This window comes from Ceratotherium simum, chromosome 37 (genome assembly GCF_057802395.1).
Source record: "Ceratotherium simum simum isolate JZ-2026a chromosome 37, ASM5780239v1, whole genome shotgun sequence".
NCBI lineage: Eukaryota > Metazoa > Chordata > Mammalia > Perissodactyla > Rhinocerotidae > Ceratotherium > Ceratotherium simum.
This window is the reverse complement of record NC_141936.1, coordinates 13012339-13030242: the sequence shown is the minus strand read 5'-3', so window position 1 is coordinate 13030242 and position 17904 is coordinate 13012339. Positions and strand designations below refer to the sequence as shown.

At 39.6% G+C, this 17904-nt stretch overlaps 1 protein-coding gene across 7 annotated transcripts in view; it reads left to right on the top strand.

Annotated features, from left to right (window-relative positions):
• Positions 1-1695: 1695 nt before the first annotated feature.
• The window catches only part of AGFG1 (ArfGAP with FG repeats 1), an 81125-nt gene continuing 64916 nt past the window's right edge, over positions 1696-17904 (top strand). For 4 of the 7 annotated variants that reach the window (XM_087424740.1, XM_087424739.1, XM_004427648.3 and 1 more), the window contains exon 1: positions 1697-2084. In XM_087424740.1, coding sequence (XP_087280866.1) covers positions 1918-2084 — 167 coding nt within the window. In that variant the 5' untranslated portion in view covers positions 1697-1917. Of the gene's footprint in view, positions 2085-17904 lie in introns of all 7 variants that reach the window. The other 3 variants (XM_087424738.1, XM_087424737.1, XM_014785360.2) reach the window with 1 other exon arrangement.

The window sequence follows — 17904 nt, the reverse complement described above, 5'->3', positions numbered from 1 at the left end:
GGAATTACTGTTAATTTTTTAGGTGTGCTAATGGTATTGTGGTTAAGTTTAAAGAAGAGAAAGTTCTTATTTTTTAGCAATACAAACTAAAATATATGCAGATGAATGGTATATTTAGGATTTGCTTCAAAATGATAGGAAGAGGGATGGGGGATGGGGAGGGTATGGATAAAGCACATTAGCATTGAGCTGATAATTATTGAAAGTGGGCCATGGGCTGGTGGGAGTTTGATATTTTCCATAATAGTTAAAAAAAATCCATTGACCAATCCAAAATATGTCCATCTCTTTCTTTTAATATTGAAAACATTAATTATTACTAATAGCATTATATTAATATGAAATCTCACTTGATTGATTCATCCAGTCACTTTCATGGGAGATCTGGACGCTGGCCTTGGCAGGTAGGAAACTTGGATTCTAATCTTATTTTCTCATTCCCCAGTTGAATGACTTTAGAACTTCAGCTCTCTGGGTCTCCCTGTTCTCCTTCGGGAAATGAGAGGCAGAGGTGATTTCTAACATCCTGCTGGCTGTGGATTCTTGGAGTGATTAAGAGATCTGGGTCCTGCAGTCTGACTGTCTGGGTTGAAATCCCAACTTTCCCATAGGTATCCTAGGGTAAATTTACCTAATCCCCCAGATTCTCAGATCCAGATTTGTGAAATGGAAAGAGCGATAATGCTTACCTCAAAGGGGTCTTGTGAAGGTTAAATGAGATACTTAATGCATTCATTCCATAAACACTGAGCACCTAGCCTCTAGCTCTGGGAGGGGCAGACGGTGGGGGAGTGAAGAAAACACAGGGGCCATGCTGTTTGGAGCCTAAAGGGAGATCTCAGACAACACACGGCAAGCACTAAATAAGAAGCAGGATTTCAAACAGCTACAACTATGAGGAACACATAACACAGCAGTTTCACGGACAGCGACTTTCCAGGAAGGTGGGCTGCCACATTGAATGGGTTGATTGGGCTGAGGGAAGTTGCGTCCCACGGACGCATGGATGATGTGGCCTACCATGCACGGTTGATTTCATCTCCCTCTCCCACCGCTCCACATTTGGCAACACCTGGGGATTTTTGGTTGCCACAACTAGGGAGGGCGGGGGAGGTCGTTCTGGTATCTAGTGGGTCAAGGCCAGGGATGCTGCTCCATATCCTACAATGCACAGGACAGCCCCTACGCCGAAAAATTATCTAGTCCCAAATGTCCATAGTGGCAAGGTTGAGCAACCCTGATATAGAGAGAAGAGCAAGGGTCCTGAGTCCGAAGGGAGCTTCGAGGTACAAAAGGGAAATCCAGTGTGGCTCAGCAAACCAGGATGAAGAGAGAGAGGTAGGCTGGGCTAGATGATGGAGCGCGTTTTGGGGCATCGTCAGGAACTTGGAATTGTCCCCGAAGCAGTGGGGAGCCCTTGGAAGGTTTTAAGCGGGGGAGGAAGTTAACTCATGTAATGCGCTTAGCACATATAGGCGCTCAATAAATATTGTCTAGTATCATCTTTCCGTCTTCCCTGCTTGGCCCCAGGCGGAACCCAGGCCTCGGCGCGGCCGCAGTAACTCCTCCCGACCAGCAGAGGGCGGCGGCCGACACTTGGCCTCCGGCCGCCCGGGGCGGGCCTCCTCTTGCCGTCCCCCTTCCTCGCCTTTCCTCCTCAGGAGAAGTCGGGAAGGTGGCGGCGGCGGCGGCGGTTGTCCGGCCGGGCCGGTTGGTGTGGCCCGTCAGCCCGCGCTCCGCAGCGTCCGCGCCGCGCCCAGCCCGGCGGAGTCGAGCCGCGGCGGCCAGGTCCACGCGGGCGGCGCGCGCTGACGGAGGGCGGCGGCCGCGGCCAGGGCGGCCCGTGGGACCGCGGGCCCCCGGCGCAGCGCCGCCCGGCTCCCGGCCCTGCCGGCCTCCTCCCTCGGCGCCGCGGCCATGGCGGCCAGCGCGAAGCGGAAGCAGGAGGAGAAGCACCTGAAGATGCTGCGGGACATGACCGGCCTCCCGCACAACCGCAAGTGCTTCGACTGCGACCAGAGGGGCCCCACCTACGTGAACATGACGGTCGGCTCCTTCGTCTGTACCTCCTGCTCCGGCAGCCTGTGAGTGCCGGCCGCCGGGCGGCGCGGGCCCTTCCCCGGTGGGGAGCGGGCGGCGGGCCGGGGTTGCGGCGGGGAGACCGGCGGGCGGGATGCGCTTTCCGTCTCGCCGGGCGAGGGTCCAGGCTCCGGGCATCCTCCGTGGGTGGGGCGTGGGCGGGGTCGGGGTCAGGAGGGGGCGCCCGGTCGCGCATCTCTGGTCCCCGCGGAGCCGCCGCCGCCTCCCCCGGGCCTCCGCTCTCCGGGGCGCTGACCCGCCGGGGCTGCGGGGGAGGGCCGTGCGGGTCCTTTGTGCGCCCCGCCTCTCGGCGGCCGGGGCGCCGCGGTCCCAGCGAGGCACCTGCCGGGCGCCGGGGAGGGGGTGGGGGAGAAGCTGGGGTGGGAGAGAGCAGGGACGTAGCCTGGGCTCGTATTCCTCGGGTCGAGAGTCCCTAGGTCACTGGGAGGCAGCAGGCACTTAGGAATAACAGCCGGCTTAAAATGTCTTGATGGCAGAGATGTGAATCCTAAGGGGGAAAGTTGGAGAGGATTAATTGCGAGAGAGGGAGGCAGAGAAACAGAGGTGAGGTTGTGGGATTTTAGCTTTATGGTCCAGAGAGTCTCGAGGAGTTTGGGGGGAAGTTGTAATGGAAATAAGGTATTGGCCAGAAGCTGTCATTCTGAATATGGTGGTGGTATCTGTAAGACTTCTCTATCAATACCGAAGTGTCCTGGCTGTATGCAGAAATGGGGAGAGATGGAAAGACAGCCTTGTTTCAGAACTCCAGCTACTGGGATGCTTTGTATTTGTTGTTCTTTGCTTCATTACGCTTTATTTTCATAAGGTTTTTGTTGCTGTGAAATTTCTTTTGGAAAGTTTGCAGGTGATTTTGGAACTGATCATAAGTTGCTTTTTATGCACTAATTTTCTTGGGTTCAGAGTAAGTTATTGGCGAAGTGGTAGTTACTAAATATTTTCAAAACCTTCGTTGTTCCAAAACGTCTACTTAAGTTCTTTTATTTGGACCATTGGTTCGAATAAAGTAATTTGGTACCCCTCCCCCCCAAAAAAAACCTTTGTAAAATTAATACGGAGACAAAGTACGTAATAAACGAGAAAACTCATTTTTGGAAAATGCAGGACATGCCCGGTAGTGTACGATTTCCTTTTTTTTTTTAATTGGGTGAAGAGGCGTTATCAGTCTTCCATGACTATTATTTCTTCAGCAAACATTTATTGGGTGCCGGCTAGGTTCTGTGAAGCCTTGGGGCTTGCTGATAAATACAGCAAAATCCTTGTTCTCTTGGTGCTTACATTCTAGTGGGGGAGATGGTAATAGGTAAGTAATTAACTGAAAAAAATGTCAGGGGTAAGTATGCACTAAAATAGTATAAAGCACTCTGAGAAGCTGACAATTAGTGATATTATTGAATTACAACAGAATCCTAGAGCTAGGTGCTATCTAGGAGATAGTCTGGTTCAGGATTTTCATTTACAGATGAAGTTAAGTGACTTAGGTTGGGCAACTTTGGTTCTAAAATGAAGCCAGTAGTCCAATTTGTTTTAAGTGTATTTGACTTTTATTATGTGTGAAATAAGTATGTCCTGCTTTTACTAAACACAAGGTTCTTTGATACATTTAAAGTATTTGGTTTGAGAAAAAATGTATATATATTTACTGCTCTGGATTTCTGACATTTCTTTGTAAGTACAGCAGGGCAACATTTAGTTTATTGCAGCAAATGTGTAACATTAATAAATATTTCTTCCTAGATTCCACATTTCAGAAACATTCTATATAAAAGGATATCTCAGTATGATGACAGTTGTTTATTTTAATAGGATTTAATCTGTAGTAGATAGGACTTCATATCTCTGTTAAGTGGTGATTTCACATATATTTATTACTCGCTTGGTTTGTGTCATACGTTGTGGGAGGCACTCGTGTTACTTGGATTCTACTATCCTTAAGGAGCTTGCTTTCTAAGTATGTAAACATAGTTACAATACGTTGTAATATTTCTTTTCTCTGAATGAGCTATCCATGAAATATGTGAATGGATAGGGAAAGCTTCACAGAGGGTTTGATGCCTGAGCAAAGACAAGGTTCACGTGGCGGGCAGGTTCATGTAGTTGAAAGAACACGTACTTATGAGCTGGATAAACCTGGTTTTGAATCCTGGCTCCACTTTTTAGCTATGTGGTATTGAGAATGTCACTCAGTCTCTTTGAGCTTGAGCTTTCTCATCTATGAAATGGTGAGGATAAGGTTTACCTTGGAGATTTTGGATGTAGATTAGTTTTCAATATTAGAGATAATATATGTGTAACATCTCACACAATGCCTGTACATACATAATAGCTCCTCTGAAGGAGGAGAGGACATTCCATGAGTAGGGAACAAGATGTGAAAGACATTGAAATGAGAAGCACCCTTATAAAAATCTCTCAGTTTTGATTTTTTAGATGCATCTTAAAACCTGACTCAAATTGGTTTAAAAATACGAAGGGAATTATCGTTTGGTTTTGAGTAAGACTTTATCCAGTGGCTTAGTGATGTTGCCTAGATTTCCCTCATCCAAAGATGGCTGCCCCCAGCTCGTGGAGCTCCATACTGCCTTGTTGTTGTAGCTTTTCCAGAAGTTCTGCGATTTACTCTGGGTTAGCTTAGGTCATATGGCTGTCTTGAACCAGTGCCCTGATTGGACACATGTTCTGTGCTGACTTCATTGGAACAACAAGGATCCCCAAATAGAGTTCCCAAATCAGAAATCTGGGATTTGGGGGAAGGAAGGAATGGTTGCTGGGTCAAATGTCTACTGCAGAAACATTGAAGGGACGGTAGCTCCTGAGGATTTTTTTCTTTGAAAAGCAATAATGTAGGAAAATAATTTAAGAAGGATAATAGAACTAGTGGGCTTAATAATAATGTATTTACTATTTAGATGGCATGGTATAATGGAAAGAATATAAATTTTGAAGTCCAATTTTGACATTGCCAGTAGCTTTATGACTTAGGCAAGGTATGAAGCCAGGCCACTATGGGCAGGTTGGCCTGGATCCATCTTCTCATCCTCAGTTTCTTTATTTATGATAAGATAATGCTAATATGTAGCTTAAGGCTGTACAATGGTACAATTAAATGGTAGACTTCATTGAATATTTATTGAACGCATACTATATGTGAGGACGGTGCTAAGCAGTGGATACACAAATATGAAATAAGGCATGCTAGCTGCCATTAAGAGACCTTGATGTGCCTAGAAAATACTCATGCACAATAATGGTCTATCATGAATTCTAAATTTTAGGATAGTCACATACCTTTTATCGTTCATTGAGCAATATCTTTATTTAAATGAATTGAACAAGCATCTTATTGTTAATATTACTAGACTCACAGCTAATCTTTTCTTTCGTTTTTTTTCCAGAGACTGTCCTGTATGCTTGTATCATGTTCATTCCGAATATATAACTGAATTCAGATTGTGAAACTTTAAAATCGGCTTTAGATTTAGATGCAGTTAAACTATTTGTTATTGAGACAGAACGGGGGTTTCTAACAGATTGGTTTGTCACTTTCTGGTTCTGGCTACAGAAATACTTAAAATTATGAATGGACGTTCCGTCACAGCCAACAATAAAACATTGCCTTCATGTTGAAGAACTTTTAGTTGATTTAAAGACTAGTTTTAGACCAAATTATTTGTTTTGTGTAGACTAACTCTAGTGTAATCAGTAAATAATATAAGAATTGTTTTATTCTTAAATGATTCGTAAATTTTTCAGAGAATGTTTAGATAAAATAAAAATAACAGATGAGAGACACTGTGTTCCTCTTTATACCAGCTGTGTTATGTTGACAATGCATTTTTTTTTTTTTTTTTTTTTTTTTTAGATTTTTATTTATTTATTTTTCCCCCAAAGCCCCAGTACATAGTTGTCTGTCATAGCTGCACATCCTTCTAGCTGCTGTATGTGGGACGCGGCCTCAGCATGGCTGGAGGACTGGTGCCTCAGTGCGCACCCGGGATCCGAACCCGGGCCGCCGGCAGCAAAGCGCACGCACTTAACCGCTAAGCCACGGGGCCGGCCCGACAATGCATTTAAACTTAGAATTTCACAGGTGGATAAATGTAGCTGGATAGTAAATTATACTCTAGTGCATTTTGGCTCTTAGAGTGAGTCTTTATTGCAAGAATTTTAACTTGTTAAGGTTAAAGCTGGACAGATGAAAAGAGACATTTAATTTGTTTTTATGCAGTTATTAGCATTAGAATGGATTGTAATTAAATACCCTTTAGGAGCTCTGTTTATAATATTCAGGACCTTATGTGGTCACAGTGGGCAGTAAATATCCTTAATTCCTTGTCCACTTTTTTTAGTACTCTAATGTGGCTACATTCAGGGAGATATTTTGATAATGTGATATAATTTCAATTTAGTGTAAGAGGGAGAACTATTCGATACTTTTTCGATTGTGAAGGACAGAATTTTTTTTAAGCAAATATTAATTAAGTGCCAGGCACTAGTCATGTGCTGTGGATGCAACAGTTCAAGTATTTATTGAAATGAAAAATATAATAATAATAACTATTAGTAATGTTTATTGAGTGCTGTGTGTCAGGTGTTGTTCTAGTAACAATCACAAGGAAAGTACTGTTATCCCTCCACGACTTCAAATTGTAAAATTAGCGTACACTCTTAATGCTTTGCTGTGATACTCTGCTTGATGTTGGGATCCGAGCTAATGCCAATTCCACCACTAGTGAATATATAAAGAGTTCCCATGGATTATTGTTAATTGTTGTGAATTCTGTATTTTGGGGATTTAAATGGTAGATTTTACTTCACTGGATTTTAAAAGTCAGGACAGATAGTTTACGGAAGTATCATACATTTTTGTTTTATAGCTATGTCATGCTTTTTTTGGTTTTAAAGGAACTTCTTAGCTTCAAATGTGTGTTCTTTTAATTTCATTCAGAAACTGCTGTTGTGTATTGTGAGCACAATGGGACTATGGTGCTGACTGTTCTGATACCGATTCTTTTGTTTTAGTATTTATTTATTTATTTGTTTATTGTGTGTGTGTGTGTGTGTGTGTGTGTGTGTGAGAGAGAGAGAGAGAGAGAGAGAGAGAGAGAGAGAGAGAGAGGAAGATCAGCCCTGAGCTAACATCCGATGCCAATCTTCTTCCTTTTGCTGAGGAAGACTGGCCCTGGGCTAACATCCATGCCCATCTTCCTCCACTTTATATGGGACGCTGCCACAGCATGGCCTAAGCTGTGCGTCGGTGCGTGCCCGGGATCTGAACCCGTGCCGCCAGCAGCAGAGTGCGCGCACTTAACCGCTATGCTGCCGGGCTGGCCCCTGATACCAATTCTTTTGAATTTGGCATATCTGTACTGCCATGAGTAAATTCTCTTGCTATTTTCTGTATTGGAATTAAAACCCCTCATCCTGTGCATTCAGGGTTATAGGATTGGTAGTGGTTAGGTTTATCAAAAAAGTCGATTAAAGCAAGCAATCATAAAAAAGATATTTATATATATATAAAACTTAGATTTTTTAACATATAATTCTCAATTTGCTTTTATGTGACACCTAGGACTTCTTTGATTATGGTTCCACTGATTAGATTCTTTGTCCCCTCCGTATAACCCAGACTCACATTGTGTTATGATTTTTGGAATTTTGTTACTTTTAAAGCAGTTTTGAGTGCTGAATTGTTCTAGATCTTTTTTTCAGTCCTTTACAGTTCTTGTTCACAGTTAAATAACAGCTTTTCATGGTGACTCGATTTTATTAAGTCTCTAAAATACTTAGTTTTAATGGAAACAGTTCTCACTTGTGTGTCATTGTTTTACATAATATTCAAACTATATGTTTACCAAATACTATACCAACTATATCACCAAGCATGATACCAAACAACTGTTGATAAGCATAAAACTCAATTGGAAGGAGCAGGAGAGAATGGCCTTGTAGCCATGAATGTTCATTGTGCAATAGGCGTTTGCTGTGGGTTTTTCAGTGGGAAGGCGAAACATGGATTCATCTAGCACATTGATTAAGAGGGACTCTTGTGTAGCGCTGTGAGCACCTTCTGTCCTGGGAAAACTTCAGCATTCGGGGTGTGGTGACATCATTTGACCTTAACTTGGTACAAAGGCATCATTTTCATATCAGGTTTGTCTCTGATCTTCTCTCATTTGTCTGTGATTTTACACTTTGACTTTTAGTCAGTTTCAAAGTGGTGGTTGTACAATTTATCTTGATTAAGTTTATATTACAATTTTAAATATTATCTGTGAGTTGAATTATGAATGAAAAGAATGAAAACATTCTTTTAAGGAACTTGGTGACCTCTGGACCTCACTTTAAAAATGTTGCCTCTTTGGAAACCTCTATATCTATTCCAGTATCACTCTCTGTGAACTAAGCAAATCCCCAGACTGATGTTTTCAGTCTTTTTTATGCAGCATTCCTAATGCTCACATTCCTGAGAAACTCCTAGGGAAATGTTCAGGATTAGGTGCCATTGCCCTTCCTATTTTTCACCCCCACTCACTAATGCATTTCCCAATTCATATAGTCAGGGTGATGATTGTCCAGGAATACACACCTTAGATTCCTCTAATGTATATTAAAAAAGTAAATCATTCATGACTTTGGGTACTTTCATTACATTAGTAGCAGGTTCCTTGTAGCATCCTTTGCAACCTCGCACATGAGAGCTGTTGCCTTCAAGACACCTGATTGGACATGATTAGAAGGAAAATTCGTTAATTTACTTTACAGTAGGGATAGGAATCTTACTTGAATTGTTTGAAATATGAGGAATGACAGTTGTTTTTTTTTTAAGTTAGAACATATTTTTTTAAGGACTCCTATGACATAGTCTCTCTTTTTTTTTGTGAGGAAGATCAGCCTTGTGCTAACATCTGCCAATCCTCCTCTTTTTTAGCTGAGGAAGACCGGCCCTGGGCTAACATCCGTGCCCATCTTCCTCCACTTTACATGGGACACCGCCACAGCATGGCTTGCCAAGCCGTGCGTCGGTGCGCTCCCGGGATCTGAACCGGCAAACCATGGGCCGCTGCAGCGGAGGGTGCGCACTTAACCGCTTGCGCCACTGTGCCGGCCCCAGGCATAGTCTCTTTTTGATTGGTACCATAACATTTTTAGAGGGAGGGGAATCATAATTACTTGCTTTTGTTCTGGTTGTTTAATTTAAGAGATAGGTTAACAAACTGGAGTATGCTTTAAGAATTTGATCAGGATGATAAGGAGATTTGAGACTATGTGTAAGAAGAACCTTTGCAGGAACCAGAAATGTCATGAGCTTAAAGAAGAAAAGACTAGGGAGTGGGGGAACTGTACATACGATCACTCTCTTTGCGTAATTTAAGGCCTGTCATGTGGAAGAGGTAATAGATTTATCTTCTAGGGGGAGATACCAGACCAGTGTATGGAAGTTACCGAGAAACATACATGTTTAGAAAAGGAAGAGGAATTTTCCCTTGTAGTTGTCAGGTTCTAAAAATTCTTGTTCTTCCCCCATTTTTTGTTAAATTTTGCAAGCTCCTTGGTGGAGGAAGTATGAAAATCAGTAGAACTAATAACATGGGAAGTTGTGAAAACTCTTCCTCATTTCTCTCTTCAAACCTTTATCTCTTACTCAGTGAATCTTGGCAGCTCTAACTTGAACAGTTGTGTTCAGTAGGTACTTCTATAAAAAGATTGCTAGTGTCTAGTAAAGAAACTTGATATTTTTGAAATTTAAAAAATTCTTCAAGTTTTCTAGGAATGCTTTTTCATCAAAGAAAACAGCCTATGTGTATGTTAGTTAAGTTTAATTTTGAAGAGCAAGAACCTTTTATTTTTATTTTTTATGTCTATTTTTTAATTCAATTTTAATTTTTATCAGAAGAATATGTGCACATAATTTAACAAAGCAAAGGCTTGTAATGAACAGTCATCTATTCCCTTCCTCGATTTTTGATTACTATAGACAGTGACTTTGAACTCGTCTGTTTCCTCCTATATTTACCTTAATATTTCTAACATACTTGTAATGTAGCTATATCTTTGAATTTTCAATTTTGACTGTTGTCTGTTGACTTCCCTACTGTGCAAGGAGGAAGGAACATAAGGATTTGGTCCTCTTAACACCCCACTCACCCTCTCTACTTATACACTGCTTCTCCTCCTTCAATATAATAATATCACAAGTTTTGGTTAAATCATTATTCAGTATTTGCCTTATTGGGACTATGTTCATATTGTTCTCAGCTGAGACACGTAGTATATCACTACTATATTTTCTTTCTTGTACCACCTTTTCCCCCCTGCAGTTTATAATTGTCTAGTTTTCTTCATTTGCTTTGTTTTCCACATGTATATCATTAACATATCTCCAGATAAATTATCTCTGCAATATGATCAGACACATCAGGTACGTTTTATTTTGATAAGTCTTTTCTAGGTACTTCTGTCACCCTCTGGTTTGGAAATGCCACTCTCTAGGCCTACAATACAGCTGTCATCTTGGGACTTTTCTCTTACCTTCACTCTGGAAATTCCTTTCACCCCTAACCTCTATTCAGCCCTCTCTTTCCAGGACCTCCACATCTCCATTAGCCTCCTGATTATGGGTTAATGGGAGATCATTTTTGAGAGCTACGTGACTGAATATCTTATTCTGCCCTCATTTTTAAATTAATAGTTTGTCTGTATTCACAAAGGCGAAAATACTTTACCCTTGGAATTTTTAAGGCATTGCTTAGTTGTCTTCAAACCTTCAGTATTGCTGTTGAGAAGTCTGATGCTATTCTTATTACTGATTCTTTGTGCCCCATTTTTTCCCTCCCTTTTTGGAAGTACATATGATCTTTTTATCCCTGTTGTTCTGAGCCTTATATTGAAGCTTTTTGTTATAGATCTTTTGTTTAATGTTTTAGGCTTTTTTTTTTTTTTTGACTCATTGATTTGGAAACTCATGCTTTTTTTACTTCAGAGATATTTTCTCCAGTCTTCTTGGGGAATAAAAAAGCCTGGCTGCCACTCTTCTAGGAGCCAAGTTGAGGGAGGGGACTGGGGGCCTAGAATTTATTACTCAGTATGTAGAGTCTCACATGAGCCCCCAGTTTTAAGCATGGTGCCTAATAACAATCCTCAGCTATGCCTGAGTGTGGAGTCTATTTGGTATAATCTCTCCGGATTAAATTTTCCTTCAGACTTCTGCCCACTGCCCAGGGCCTGGTAGGGGTAGTCTTGTGGCTGTAGGTGAACTGGGAGTCTTAACTATATTTCACCCTACCTGAATTCCCCCAGCCTGCGTCTGATTCCTTGCGTGAGTCTTTCAGGAGTCGTGTGGTGGGAATCAGCTTCCAGGTGGCTTCTCCTAACTCGGCGGAGCTTCTGTTTTGGCTTTCTTACACGGCAAAGTCAGTTACTGCTGGTACACTCACTTTTTATCTACCAATTTTGGTATTAGAGAACTGTAGTGTGCTTTTGGGCTCCTCCCTTCTTCTTTGTCCCTCTGTCTCTTTGTGGGTTAATGCCTTTTTATTCCTTTGCTGTCATTTCAGTGGAGTTTGGAGAGGTAGTGAAGACATTCTTGGGTTTTGTCCACTTTTAACTGGAATACTTAATTAGGTTTAAATTGTTACTTGAGTATTTGTTTTTGATGCTTGCCCTAAGTGTTACAGGGACGTTACAGGGATGTTACAGGGTAGTATTTGTGACTTGTAAAAAAACCTCCAGAATAACAATTATGGTTTACACCGTGTTGTGTGTGTGTGTGTGTGTGTGTGTGTGTGTTTTCAGTGTTTTAAAGTTGGGTTCTGGATAGACTAATATTTTGAACTACCCAATACATACTGTGTCTTCACATCAACAGTCTGTGCAATCTTGATAACCTGTTAAAGGCATCTTCCAGGGGGCCGGCCCCGTGGCTTAGCGGTTGGGTGTGTGCCCTCTGCTGCTGGCGGCCCGGGTTCGGATCCCGGGCGCGCACCGACGCGCCGCTTCTCCGGCCATGCTGAGGCCGCGTCCCACATACAGCAGCTAGAAGGATGGGCATCTGTGACGTACGGCTATCTACTGGGGCTTTGGGGGAAAAATAAATTAAAAAAAAAAATAAAAAAAGGCGTCTTCCAGCTGTTGTAGATTTTAAATGTATAATTTTTATAATATGTAACATTATTTATATGTAATATTTTTACTGAATAACTAGGATTGGGATAGATCTAAATGTCAAATTAACTTTATTACTTTATGCCAACATTAGCAACCACATAAATTTCCACAGCCTATTAAAATATTTTAACTAGCTTCTCCCTCAGCAGGAGAAAATTAATAAAACTAACTAAATAAGCTTTCTTATGTATTCATCCAGCACACATTGTTATTTAAGTTGAACAAATGGCTGTTTGCAAGATTGTTTGAAGCATGGTTAAGAGCAGCATACTGGTGGACATATGGAATGAGTCACACCATCTGGTTGCAGTCATACCTGGGTGGTGGTCGTTAAAACTAAAACTTCTGGAGATCTGCACGTGACTTAATTATACTGCAAAAAACATATTGGGCTCCCCCACTATGTGACTTTGGAACTTCTTGAAACCAATTAACTGGCAGACATGCTTTCAAAATATCAATACTGCTGTTATTAAAAGAGTCATTATTTAATTTTTTTTGTTGCACTGAACTGGAGACTTAAAATGTGTATTTTAGGATCTGGAATGGGTGGTACTTCAATCTTGGCACTGTAAAAATGGTGTGGTTTACTTGCCCAACACTTTCATCCAATAGTTATGACTAATGTCATTACAGTAAAGTGTTTTATAAACACTGACTTCACATGACAGCTAGACTAGGCTTAGCATAAAAGTGAAGTGGCACCAACTTCCAGGAATATGCCATAAAAATAACAAGATAAATAAAAATTGTTTTGATCAATTAAGGATTTTGTTTATTTAAATGATCAAACCTAGTAGATGGAGAAAATGGTCTGCTAATGAAAGAAATTTTATTTTAATTAGTGGAAAAATTGTGATTACTATAGATAGTAACATGGAATCAGGACTATAATGTTTTGTTTCTTATGTTAACATACATTAAAATTAACTTTTTGGTGTACAGTTCTATGAGTCTGTATATGTATAGATTGTATAGGTGTAGATTGATGTAACTACCACCACAATCAGAACATGGACCTGTCCCTTGACCCCTCAAGATTCTTCTTAACCCTTGTCTTTCCTTAACCCCTGGCAACTACTGATCTGTTCTCCAACGCTGTAGTTTTTTTTCCCTGAAAATGCCATTTAAATGGAATCATACAGTGTATAACCATTTCAGATTGGCTTCTTCACTCAGCATAGTAGCTTTAAGATTAATCCAGCTTAGTTGTTGAATATTCCAATAGTTCGTTTCTCCTTATTGCTGAGTAGTATTCCATTGCTTGTGTACTTATCCGTTTCCCATTTGAGGGACAGTTGGGGTTGTTTCTAGTTTTTGATGCATATGAATAGAGCTGCTACAAATATTTATGTACAGATTTTTTTGTGAACATAAGTTTTCATTTCACCTGGGTAAATACCTAGGAGTGGGGTTGCTAGGTTACATGGCAAATGTATGTTTAATTTTTTTTTAATTTATTTTTTATTTTTTTCATTTGGTTGTATTTCTTTTTTTTTTTTTTTTTGTGAGGAAGATCAGCCCTGAGCTAACATCCATGCCAATCCTCCTCTTTTGGCTGGGGAAGACCGGCTCTGAGCTAACGTCTATTGCCAATCCTCCTCCTTTTTTTTTCCCCCCAAAGCCCCAGTAGATAGTTGTATGTCATAGTTGCACATCCTTCTAGTTGCTGTATCTGGGACGCAGCCCCAGCATGGCCAGAGAAGCGGTGCGTCGGTGCGCGCCTGGGATCCGAACCTGGGCCGCCAGTAGCGGAGCACGTGCACTTAACCGCTAAGCCATGGGGCTAGCCCCTGTTTAATTTTATTAAAAAAATGATAAACAGTTTTTTGTTTGTTTTGATTTGATTTTTCCCTTTATACTGCTTTGGAAGCTGTAAGTTCCATGTTTTTTTATGGTCACCATTGAAATTTTATTCTCCATACTAACATTCTAGAATTAATCAGTATTTTAGCCTTCCTTTCAATAATACAAAATCTTTAAAAATGCAAAGCACCTTCACTTAACTGCTATTGTGGACAAAATGTCAAATTTGTCTTCCCCTCCCGTAAATTGGGCATTTTTTAATCAGATGATGTTTGCTTAGATTTGCCTCTATGTTTGCCAGTTTCCTTGCTCACCCCTTTGCATCTCAGTACCTTCATGGGGTCATTTTTCTTCTTCTTAAAGTGTATACAGTATATGTTTCTTTAGTGAAGATCTTTTGGGGTAAACTCTTGGTTTTTGTTTTATTTGAAAATATCATTATTTTGATCTTCTACTTCAAAGATAGTTTTGCCAGGTTCACAACTGTTGTTTTTTCTTACTACTTAATGATAGTATTTTGATGTCTTCTGATTTCTGTTGAAATGTCTGCTTTCAGTCAAAATTTTTTTCCTTTGTCTTTTCTCTCTGACTGCTTTTAAGATGTTCTGTTTGTCTTTGAAGTTTCACCAAAAGGTTTCAAAGTGTAGATTTTATTCTGATTTTAGTAAGCCGTGCTTCCTATATCTGTAGATACACGCCTTTCATTGGATCTGAAAAATCTCAGCCATTATCTCTTCAAATATTGCTTCTCTATTCTTTCAGTCTTTCAAAAGCAAGAGTATTAATTAGATATGTCATACTTTCTAATATCCTCTTTTTTCCTTTTTTTTTTTTTTTTTTTCCCTAAAAACCCTTTTCTGTCTCCTTCCATGTCTGTGCTACCTTTTGGATTATTTTTTCTCTGTGTGTTCTAATTCACTGATTTTCTCTTTTGGTGTGTCTAATTTGCTTTTTAACTGATTTGTTGAATTTTTAATTTCTACATATATAATTTTTAATTTCTGAAAGTTCTGACTTTGAAATTTGCCTGGTTATTCTGATAATTACATACTTCTTGTTAATTTTTATTCTATCTTTTATTTATTTTAATATTTCATATATACTGTTTATTTTATATTTTGTATTTTATAACTCCCATATCTAGTCTTGGGCAGAGGTGGAATAAATTTGTTATTTCTACTGACTCAAGTTTAGTGGTTTATTTTGTTGTGTGATGATTTTTATTGCAATTTCGTATTTTATTGAACTTAATATTTCCAAATCCTGATAGCATAAAGGGGAAATGCCTTCCTCTGGAGAGGATTGGCGTATTCCTCTGCTGGGGTCCAGGGATGCTCCCAACCTGAAGCTACTTTATTCCCCATCCAGGGTCTTAAGTTTAACAGGGATATCTCAGGTTCAGCTCTCTCATCTTGTCTTAGCTGTTGTTGGTATTTGCCTTCTGAGCAACACTGCATTTTGTGTGTAACATGGGCCACTCTTGTGGTTTTAGCTTAGTTTTAAATTTTTTTGTCTTTTTTCTTTTGAAGAGGGGGACTTAGAGATTTCTCTTACTTTCTAAAAAGCCCAGCAAGATGTGTGTATTTATTTTTGTGTGTGTATTTATTTTTTGTGTGTGTAATTTATGGAGTATCTGTCATATTTTAGCAGAGGGAGCTTTTTCAGAATATCTAGTGTGCCGTGCTATTGGAAATAGAAATTAATGAAATTAAATATACAAAGTGCCAGTCTAGGTATTTTATAAATAAATAATTTCCTTCTGCCTTGTTAACTTATATTTTGCCTACCAATTTCATAAGCGTATTTGACATCATGTAGTTCATTCTTGGTTATTTTTTGTGGATACTCTTTAGTCTTTTCTAATTTAAATTTTAATATGTATATTCTATACAAACCTTAAACTTTATTATTTCATAGAAAGAAGTATTTATTCATTTCTGTTTTCTGTTTGTTATTCTGGAAATAATAAAGTTATGGGAAAATTTAAATTTTTTGTTGTGTATGGGGTGAATGTGTAGCATGTTTTTTATAAGATGAACCTGGGCAGATTTTATATCTCAATAAAGATCCAAAGGAATTCCACTAATTTCTTTTGCTTGGTAATTAACATATTTCGTGTATACTTTAGAGCAGTGGTTCTCAACTAGAGGGATTTTGCCCCCCTGGGGGAGATTTGGTAATGATCTGAAAACAGTTTTAATTGTTGCTCTGGGTTGGAGTAGTGGGTAGAGGCCAAGGATGCTGCTGTACATCCTACAGTGCACAGGACGGCCCCTTCCCCCCACAATGAAGAATTATCTGGCCCAAAATGTCAATAGTGCCAAAGTTGAGAAACGCTGATTTAGAGAAATGAAGTGAAGATAAGGTGTTGATGCTGGTAAGTATATTTGGGAGGAAAGGTTTTCATGGTTTTTTAGAAAAAGTGAAAGAAAGCCTTCTAAAGGAAAGCTGCTCTCTCCTTATTTTCTTTCTCTAATTCTTTGCAGATATTCATCTCCATAAAGCCAAAACTAAAAGTCCAGATTTTTTGATTACTACTACTAGTCAATTGGACTTTCCATTATTTCTTACTATTTTTTTTCTGTTGTAGAGAATACAAATTTATTGTGGAAAACTTGGAAAAAATAGAAGGTTATAAACAGAGAAAGAAATCATTCAGTCCCATCATCTCTATGCAAGGACTGTTAAGATTTTGGGGTATTTGGTTTGTCTGTTTTCCTTGTGGATATTTTTTATGTAGTTTTGAGAATACTGTATAATTTTCATACTAAAAAATTAAAACAAGCATAAGATGCATAATGTTATACAGTTTTATTGTCATTTATTTAACCACTTCCCCTTCATTTAACCACTTCCCCTTCGGTATTGAAGTGTTTCTGATGTTTTCCTATTATGAATAATGTTTGATGAACATCTTGTACATAGTTATGTTTCAGATTCCTTCTTTAGAATAGAATCCTAAAATTATATAACTGGGTTAAAAGGCATAAATGAGGTTCCCAATACAAATTGGTGAATTTATCCTGCCATCAGTGTGAGACTACCTGTTTTCACTGCATACTCATCAGTCTACAGTCTACTTAAGAGTTTGATAGTCAATCTTCAGTTTTTTAACCAAACTATTTTACAAGACCGTAATATCCATGTACAAAGCTTTTGGAGGCTAAAAGAGGAAAAATCCTTGTATATCCTTGCTTTGAGAATATAGCTAATCTTCCTGAATAAATGGAAGCAATTAGAGGAAGCAACATGAACAAATGTAATATTTGCTTGGAGTTACACAATTTATGTAATTAATGTGGCCTTGCAAAATTGTGTCTATCAGTTTTGTAAATTGAATCCTATTTTAAGTTCACTGAGAGAGCTCAGATGAAGAAATCTTGTAGGGCCGGCCCCATGGCTTGGCAGTTAAGTGCGCGCGTTCCGCTGCTGGTGGCCCGGGTTCGGATCCTGGGTGCGCACCGCCGCACCACCTCTCCAGCCATGCTGAGTCCGCGTCCCACATACAGAAACTAGAAGGATGTGCAGCTATGACATACAACTATCTACGGGGGCTTTGGGGGAAAAAATTAAATAAATAAAAATTATAAAAAAAAAAAGAAATCTTGTAATAAGTGTTCTTATTAAGTGGAAAAAAATGTCTTTTCATAGTTTGGTTATGAATGCATTCTAGTTGTATTTGTTTCATAAGTTTAAAATTTTGTTCACTTATTTAAGTAATATGAATATCTTCTTTATGCATAAATGGACCCTGTAATATGGTAGGGCCTTGAAATATATGAATGAATAAGCTATACATTGTACTGCTTTCATGAGATTGCATACATATGTATA